Below are 9,624 nucleotides of genomic sequence, written 5' to 3'. Positions count from 1 at the left end.
GTTATACACCTACGTGTTGTCAAATTAAAGTAAAACATTGCGCCTCCATCTCTGCGCTCTGCAGTTTTCACACTTCTCAGCTGGACTGGCCGCAGTCTGGACACCAGACAACCTGTCCGTGAGGTTGGATAAGGCTGTTCTATATGTCTGTAATATCCAAATTATTTGTAATAATTTCAAATCTTCACAAAAAAATGAGTTTTACTTAAGTATTTGTATTTTTCGATGTACGACAGAAAACACAATTTCTTCATAACACTTTTTATTCATATTTCTGTAATATTCTATTTCACATTGTTTATTTTTCCTGGTTTAGGCCTATGGGCAGGATTTTAAAATAATAGAAGATAACTCATTTGACCAACGCAAGTTATTCAAATGATCAATATTAAACCAGGAAACTTACAGTCACTAATAGGAAACAAACTGTTCTCCACGCATTTCATTGGGGAAAGTTTTGACATAAATAATCTAAAAACCTATTAATTAATAAACACAGGTCAAATTCTACACAGGGCGACGTTCATTAAACACTACACGAAGTGCAAATTATCAAAACACGGTTTCCTGAAATATACACGACCTTGTTTTGAAAATCATCTTTTTTGTTGTTGTTGTTGTACTTCTTTTTTTACACAATATATACAATTTTCTTTCACACAGTCAGGTATTTGGACAGGCTTGTCGAGAAGGCTATGGAAGGTCTATGGAGAGTTTTCCTTTGGTTGTGTCTGGGGGTGGGGGGGGCACCTTCTCCAACTCGCCTTTAATATAGTCTAGACGCAGACTGAGCCCACGTCGCTGCATACAGATTAGGCAGTGTTAATATCGAGCACTCGTGTTGTCCACATTTGAAACAGCACAAGAAACCTTTCTAATTTTAGGCTTCCCCAGCGGTTCTTCGTGTGTGTGTGTGTGTGTGTGCGTGCGTGCGTGTGCGTGTGTGATGACAAATCATTTATTAAATTAAAAATAACCAAACACAACAAAATACTACATTATAAGTAAAAGTTATTTTTTTAGGTTGGTGAATAAGGGACAGTACAGACATATTACCGACAAAATGCATTTTAGCTTAAGTATTCACTGTGAAACAATGCCCCCTGTGAGTGTTATATTTTACTATAGACTATATTGTTGAATTATTATTTCTAATGCATTCATGTGTAAGTAGCATTAGGTATAATTTTCTATACTGTTGTCTTGTTCGAGTTATAAAAATCATTCATAATTTATAAAATCATCAGGTTGTATATAAAATCTTAGTTTCTGAAGTAACTAAATTAAAAGCACAATGTGAAATTTTCTCTGGAAGAAGTATATAATTGCATGTAATAGAGATAGCCTACTTAAACATACTCCATATAGAAAGGCTGTGTGTGTGTGCATGCGTGGATGTGTGTGTGTGTGTGTGTGTGTGTTTGCGTATGTGTGATGATTAAATAACTAAGTATCAAGAAATATTTATTGGAAATTATAATAATATGAAATTATAAAAATTATTAGAAATTTTGTAAAATTCAAAATATTGTAATTGTTCTTCAAATGAAAATTTGGGAAAAAACTGAAATTACCAGGTTGTTATTCAGAAAGGTGTGTTTATGAAGTATAAAACAATGTTACAATAGCTGTAAGTACTTGACACACAAACACACATACACTTTTTGTAGCTAGTGCTCTTTTGAATTTGGTCGTGCTATTTTGTCGGGGAAACATGAGGTAACAGGGATGGTTGAACAGGGACAACAGGAAATCAAACTCCAGATGTATGAATGGGTTTCTGGAGTGGTGGGGTGGGGGGTGAAGGGAGGATGTCATGGAATGGGACATAAGCCCAGGACAGGGAGGCCTAGAGCTGGTGTTGAGTGTCAGCACAACTCCTTCCCTGTGGCTCCGGTAGGCAGGATGTTAAGCTGGGTGATCTGAGCCGAGTGTTCCTTAGCCTTAAGGCGCAGTGCAGCGATACTGGAGGCCCTGCGGTCTGCTGCGGCTGAGGAAGAGGAGGAGGAGGAAGAAGAGGTTGGGTCAGGAAGGACAGGGCCTGCATGGGAGGGGTTCTCCACAGGAGGAGTGGGTTGACGGAGGAGAGCTGCAGCACTGGACAATGGGCCCATACTGGAGAAAAGCCTGAAAAAAAACAAACTTAATCTACATGTGTGGATGCTAAACATCTTTGCCAATATTAGAGTTTAAATTATTCATTGCAAAACGCTGTCTATGTGATAGCACTACACGAGGAAAAAAATCATTGCCTGCTAATTAGGATTTTCCCTGTCCCTGAGATTCATTTTATTTCCCGAGTTTCCCTAGTTTGTTGGTAATTTTTAAAAAAAAATCTTTTTAACTAGATTTATGCACTTTGTTGCATGCTAACTTCCCCGATATAAAAGATAAGATGTAGAGTAGAAGGTTAATAACACTGTATAATAGAGAAGACGAAAGCAAATGAGAAGCTAATTATGGCATATGCAGTCTGCAGTGTCACTCCTCACAGCTTGTCTTGCAGGATCATACATTTGGTTAATTTATTAAGACATTTGACAGAATGATTACACACCACTGTGAATGGTTAACAGTATTACATATTTATAATCAGACACTGAGATAAACAGTAAAGCAGTGTGATTGAGGATTACTGCAGCATTCATTCATTAGAGTTGCATGATGCTTTGGGAGTTTAGTTTAGCAGAGTTGCTGCTGTGCATTTTTCTGTACATGTGCTTGACTACAAAATTGTAGTAATTTACTGCAAATACAGGGATAAAGAAGAAGAAGTACTTTATTAATCCCCAAGGGCAAATTCAATTGTTGCAGCAGTTATTCTAATTTTAATTTAATTTAATAAATGAGAAGTCCTACAGGTACAGAGATTGGTGGTTTCTCATAAGTGTAAAGAAAAATATCATGTCTGTGCCATGAATACATCTTACCTGCCAAAAGTGGGTCCAATGAATGCAGGGTGCCGAAACATGGCAGCTGTGCCCAGAAAAGTGCCCAAGCCGACTGGGGTGGCTAAGGGTGGGGCAGAGCCATTGTGGGGCGGTGGGGCCAGGCCTGGGAAGGCAGCGGCCGCCGCTGCAGCGGCCGTCCAGGCAGACTCCAGGGCTGGGTGGGGGTGAGGAGGGAAGGGTCCACCCTCCAGGTAGTGGCTGAGAGGGTGACCTGCTGCCAGGGGCCCTGGAAATGGGAGACCTGAAGGATGGGCCTGCACCCCAGCCTTCTCACGCTTCCTCCACTTGGCCCTGCGGTTCTGAAACCAAACCTGAGGGGAGAGAGTGATGATGAAGCAGCAGGTTTATGAGTAGGTTTTTTACTTTTCAGTAACATTATGGCATAGGGGGTAAAGCATAATTCTTTGCTTTACAGATTAAAGCCATAAAAGAGGGTCCAATGAATGTTCAGACAGAAAAAGAAAAGGGGAAATATATATTAGAGGTAGTTTCTCCTATACAGACAGAGGCAAAAGAAAGATGCTCAAAGGTAAATATGTGTTTAGTAATGCATTTTATATTAATAATATAACAGAATAAAAAAGCATAACTCCTCGTCCTGCTTCTATTACAACAATGTTTCATTATAATTAACATGACTAGAATGTGTACTAATGGTTATCTAGTTCAGGTGGTGGCCAATAGGCGGAAAATCAACGCTAATTACATGCAAGGTAAACTCTGGCGCTCACGGTCCCTTAAATCTACTTTCTGTCTAATTAAACCCCCCGTGCCTGCAGACGGGCTTCAGGGTGGGGAGAGATAATTAAGAGCGGTGTTAACAAAAGGTCCAGAAAATTACCGCTGAACTGGCTCCAATAACAATTAATGCGCTTTAAATTAAATTCTTAAGGGATGCAAGTGACTTCCATCCAAGAGACTATTTAGCTTTCCCACGCATCCACTGTTTCCCAGTTTGCACTGCACAAGCACGGGGCTCTCACAATGAGCAAAATGTCAACATGCGGAAAGTGATTGAGCAAGCCAGCTTGAGCGACAGGGACTGCGCACACACACACACACACACACACACACACTCCCACATTATTCCCAGAGGGCTGTTTAGCATTACTCAGCCCCTCGGGAATTTATGAGTTTTTATCACCTCCTGATGGCGCCCGTTAAGTGATTTGTTCACCTACGGCCCCTAAAGAGACATCTGTTGTTCTACCGTCGGCCATAACCTCCCGGAGCTTCCACCGTGTTTGAACTGTCTCTCTGGTTATGAGCCCGGGCTTTCGACATGCAAGCCACGCTTTCAGTGCGAGGCGAGGAGGAGACGGAGGGATGGAGAGAGGAGAGAGGAGAGAGGGACTGGGAGGGGAGCGGGGAGCAAACACCTTTAATGGTCTCTCATTCGCTCCCAAGTGCAAAGCATCGGATCAATGCAGGTCTATTGCAATCACATAATGGGAAATCAAATAGCATTATCCCTCCCCTCTTTCTCCCGCTCTGCTCCCCCCTCCCTCCCCTCTCTCTTATTCTCACACACATCTTTTTACTCACACACACATATCTCGGCATCGCCCCCCTCTCTGATGGGAATTCAAACACCATCTCATCCCAGGAATATAGACAGTGTTTGCTTCTGTACTAAGTGAGCTTTTTATGAATCGCCAGCGTCGGCTTAATTGCCACTAAAACGTCTCCCATTCGCGTGTAATAACATTCAATAACAGCAAAGACCTTCCCCGTGCAGCGACTGGGGCCATTTAACACATTTTACAGTAATAAATTACTGCCTCAAATTGGCCCCTAATCGTTGATCCTCAATCAGTGACGCATATCAGCGGTTATTATCCAACACTGTGTACCAGACATTTTATACAGGACATAAAACATTAGACGATGCTGCTTTTTTCCTTCTTTGATTTACAACTCTCAGGCTCATCTTTTCAGATAAGGATAAACAGAGAGCCACTTACTTGAACGCGAGCCTCGGTGAGATCCAGGCGCATTGCGAGCTCTTCTCTGAAAAGAATAAAAAAAGTGAAGCGAGAGGAAGTGGAATAGGCAGACGGAGAGAAAGGAAAAAAAAAAAATTCAAGGTTACAGGCCACCGTTTGGAAGCAACGTGGAATTGCTGTTTTGTCCCCTCCTGTTGTTCACTGTCAACAATAGACGACCAAAATAGGCTTGATGTTTTTTTCCTCTCCTCTGCAGAAAGACGCCATAGCCATATTCTATTTTCCCTGTCACGGATGGGTAGAAATAGGCCTAGTGATTGTTAGATTTTCCTTAGCCCAGGCCTGTCACTGTAACAACATAATGGTTCCAAATAATGACATCTAAACTAGCCTGCCACAAAGCAATTGACGCTTTTTTTCAGCTGCCAGATAGGCTTGCAGTGCAAATTAGACCTACAAGTCGCCTTAAGTAAAGCGATTACAAGCCTGTATAGGCTGCTATCCAATAAGCTTTTATTTCCAAGCAGAAGACTCGGATGTGTCATGTTAATGTTAATTTAGCAGAGAAAAAGTGTCATATTTAATCTTTATTTTTTTTTTTTAGGCTCGCTACATAAAATTCATAACATGTAGTTGTGACTTGCAGATCTAGTGCACAACGCTTTGGAAATTACCACTGAAGAGTTGACTGTGTGTGTGTGCGTTTGTTCAGTACACCTGCCGTGTGGTTTGCTCTTAGGCCCTTAGTGTTTTTGTCTGCTCCAGGAAAATGTTAGAGGCTGTATAGGAAGATGTTCATTTAAAAACCAGTCCATTTATTTATGGCCTTCATGCACTGAAGGAAAACATGCACAGCGTGTTGTGTTTGCTTTTTAAACACAGACATGTGGAATAATCACAGTGATATTAATACTCTGTGATTGTAGACTAATGTAATTATTATTGACCATTTGAATTAAATTTCAGGCATAAAAGAATTTGAACAATTTAAATTTGTAAAGGTGGCTCTAAGTACCACAGAAAACCTATAATGCATAACTTTTTTATATAATAATTTATAATAATTATATAAAATAATTTCAGGGCAACTTTTTTTAATGTTAATTTTTGCTGGTTTAATTTTTCCTACCTGGTGAAGACGTCCGGATAGTGTGTCTTCTGGAAAGCCCTCTCCAACTCCTCCAGCTGGTAACTGGTAAACGTAGTCCTGTATCTTCTTTGCTTCCGTTTCAGCATCCCTTCCTCCGAGTCACTGCCGGCCGACAGACAGACGCTGTCTTCCCCATCTCTCACGTCTCCATCTCCGGCGTTCAAGCTCTCTTCGTCCTTCGGGGACAGCGCGGTCGCGTCTCCGCAGCTCTCTTGCTCCTTTCCCTCCTCCTCGAACTTCAGGGGACCGAGCTCCACCAGGCCCAGGCTGCCATCTTCCGAACGCTCCCCGGGGCTCTGGTCGCCCTCGCCCCGGCTCAGCGATGCGTTCTCCCGGTAAGACTTGCTGCGGCTGATGCTCACCTGCGGCGCCTGGCTGATTTTGAGGCTTTCGCTGGCTTGTTCCATGAGGAGCCGCTCTCTGTCGAGCTTTTCTGTTTGGTCGTGGAGATACTTTCCCCCGGGGCCGTACAGCCGGCGGAGCTTGGGTGGCAGGTGCATGTCAGCATATTTTTCTGGACCTATAAACAATTTGTTCAGATTTCAGAACAAGTATTTCATCGTGGAAATATTTTTTTATCGAACTATTAGAAAAGCGCCAGTTTGATTTCTCGTAAAGCAATGCTTTCTTGCCACCCAACAAAACTCTTTGCGCACTGGCATGTGCGCAAAACAAGCTGATTTGTGACATGTGCATTTGCAGCAAATCTCCCACAGGCCTATGGACGATGCTTTTATTTGCAGTTCCCAGTAACTTACCGTCAGCAGCCTCGTCCAGCTCCCCTCTGGCCGGCAGAACTGTCAAACTTTGCGCCCCTATCAGTCTGACCTTACAGGGGCTCCGGCGGCCCAGAATACTGTCTATGCAATAAGAGGACAGCAGCGTCGGGGATTTACTGCTCTTCCTCTCTCCACGGTCGTGGATATCTTCCTCAAACTGATTGCTCATGTCGATGCTTCGGTGTGCCTAGTTTCGTTAGTCTTAACGCCTGTCAGTCTCCCACTCTCTCCCTCTCTTACTCTCTTTGGCTGCCTCGCTCTACGCTCCGGTGTGCCAGGCGGTTCTCCGCTACGCGCACTCGCTCGGCATACGTGTGGGCTGTTACTGCGCGTCTGATTGGCCCGTATGTGTGTATGTAGGGAGAGAGTCAGCGCGGTGCTGCTTTATATATTTTACGATCAAAGTCAGTTTGAGGGAAAGTCGACAAAACCCGACATGGAGTCTCCGCGGAACGAACTGTAAAGACAAAGTTGCAAAAGGGAAGCGGGTTTTCTTGCATGTAGTTCTGTAATAGGTTAGGCCGTCCCTTCTCCACGGGGATAATGTTCTGTGGACTGTTGGATTAACTATAGGATCGTTTTGGATTGGATGATGTAGTTTGCTGCTGTTGTATTACTTTTTTTATCATGCAGTCCAATTTAAGAACATCTATAACTACAGCTTCCAAAATTATCCTTCATCCACACCTGAAACGTCTCAAAACACCAGCTTCATGTAGTCCTCCTTCATTAATTGTTGGATTAGACACATTAGTTTTATCTTGCAGCACAGAATAAACTGCCAACTATGTGTGTGTGTGTGTGTGTGTGTGTGTTTAAGAAACACTGAAATGTTCTGGCAGAAGTGCACATGATTTTCCTGTTATTACTATAGCCTATCTGGTATCACATACATGCAGTCCAACCATGTTACCAATAGGTACAAACACAATTATCAGAATAAAGACTGGTCAAGGAAAAAATGGCTTCAGTAACAAGATCATGGCTATATTCTGAAATATCACAGTAGGAGAAGCAAGTGTAAACAATGAGATGAATTAGACTGAATTACATTTAACTGCTGAAGTTGGAGGATGTTCAGGATTACAACAAGTTGTTCACACTGCTTCCCTGTCACACTTTCAGGGTACACTGGGACACTTGGGTAGAACAGAGCTGTGGATAATCAGTATATCAGTAACATGTGCTTTTTCTGTGTCACCTCAGAAAGTCTCCTGTAAGCAGAAATATATAGCCCTGTTGTCCTGTGCATATATTGGGCCTATAGGGTGTCATGTTACAGGGTTATGTTGCATTTTTATTTTTTCAGTGATAGCCTTTAGTAAATAATGAAATGAGGTTTGACACAATAGGAACTGAACAGAATTGAGGACATTGAAAGTAAATTATTTTTTTCAGTTTCAATTTAAAAAACTCACTTTTTTCAGATGGTAGTACTGTGTCCTCATTGGTCAGCTACTTTTGAGTGACTGTTGTACTGGCCAGCTAATGATTAAAGCCACAGGAACACTCAGCCTGTTAAATGTGGTGCTGAGTTTGTAGTAATCAAACCATAATAACAAAGTTAGAAAATAGACACTGCCCAAACAACAAACAGGTCCAGACTCATCACTGACTTGTGGTTTTCAACCTTCTCAGCCTTTCCCCCCTCCATCACGGTCAGAGGCAAGCTGCAACCAGAGCAGTGCAGAAACACACAAAGTGTTAATTTTATAATATTGTGTGCAAATGTGAATGAGTTCAGGGTGGAAAACTGAAATAGTGCAGATTATGGTTTTATCCCAGCTTCAACATCCATGTTGCTGGCTTTAGTCATAAGTATGTTTTGTCTCACTGCCCCTTTAAGTAAAACATGTTTAATATTAAAATCTAAGGTTCACATCTTTTTTCAGTTAACCAAAACACCCCCCACCTTCAATTAACTTATTGTTAAAACATCCCTCAAAATCATACAATGGAATGCAACCTTCCCATTAGTTCCTCTCCAATTTATTTTAAGTGCCAGGGCATTTGTCATGAGATGACTCATCTCGTCCAAACACAGTGTTTGATGTTCATGCCCCCTCTCAGTGTTAACACATTGGTCTGGTAAGGACAAACACACAAGAAACACTGGTGAAACACACAAGAAACACAAAATCACTGGTCCTTTTAAGACATATATTCTTTGACAAATTATGCAAGATGGTGTCAACTGACATTTTTATGTCCAACAATAATTAAGTGCATACTGGGGGCAAAATGATAGGAACATCTCTTAAAATAAAGCAGTACCATATAATCTCACCAACCACAGCCAATGTGCAGAGCTGTTGGATGTTTACAGATACTTAAACTGGTACAAAGGTACTGGATGGTTTATAAGTTTACTGCAAGAAAATGCAAAGAGTCAGTAGAAAGATTTCAAAAGCTTTGTTTTTTAATTTATGGACATATGTTACAGACAGATGTTGCAGATATTCAAAGATTGTTTGTGACCTCCATCCATGAGGTGCGACTAAAGAATTCAAAGTTAATTACTGCTTCCTTTGACCGCTATGGCGATTATTCAGTTACCATTTTGTCAAAAATGCAAGTTTTACAAAGACATACCTTCGTACTACCACAGGCATGTTGCAGTGTCTATTTTCTAACTTTATTACAGTTTGAATCCAACAAAATCTGGGCCAGAATCACATTTAAGAAGCTGAGTGCTCCTGCAGCTTTAATCAGTAGTTGGCCAGTAGGAACGAAGTACAATAACAGTCACTCAAAAGTAGCTGACCAGTGAGGACACAGTCCTGTAAGCCCGCCCCAAT

At 41.7% G+C, this 9,624-nt stretch overlaps 1 protein-coding gene across 2 annotated transcripts; it reads right to left on the bottom strand.

Annotated features, from left to right (window-relative positions):
- Positions 1 to 245: 245 nt before the first annotated feature.
- Positions 246 to 7,165, bottom strand: arxa (aristaless related homeobox a). Of its 2 annotated transcripts, none has more exons than XM_026291719.1 (5): positions 6,806 to 7,165; positions 6,027 to 6,567; positions 4,916 to 4,961; positions 2,931 to 3,262; positions 246 to 2,127 (listed from the first exon to the last, which is right to left on the bottom strand). In XM_026291719.1, exons 1-5 carry the CDS (start codon positions 6,993 to 6,995, stop codon positions 1,869 to 1,871), a joined length of 1,368 nt encoding a protein of 455 aa, XP_026147504.1. In that variant the 5' UTR covers positions 6,996 to 7,165; the 3' UTR covers positions 246 to 1,868. The 2 variants fall into 2 exon arrangements, with proteins under 2 accessions (XP_026147504.1, XP_026147505.1); XM_026291720.1 differs by having other exon boundaries at positions 246 to 1,990.
- Between the last annotated feature and the right edge of the window lie 2,459 nt (positions 7,166 to 9,624).

This window comes from Mastacembelus armatus, chromosome 20 (genome assembly GCF_900324485.2).
Source record: "Mastacembelus armatus chromosome 20, fMasArm1.2, whole genome shotgun sequence".
In the NCBI taxonomy this organism is placed as follows: domain Eukaryota; kingdom Metazoa; phylum Chordata; class Actinopteri; order Synbranchiformes; family Mastacembelidae; genus Mastacembelus; species Mastacembelus armatus.
This window is presented reverse-complemented; position numbering and strand designations above follow the sequence as displayed.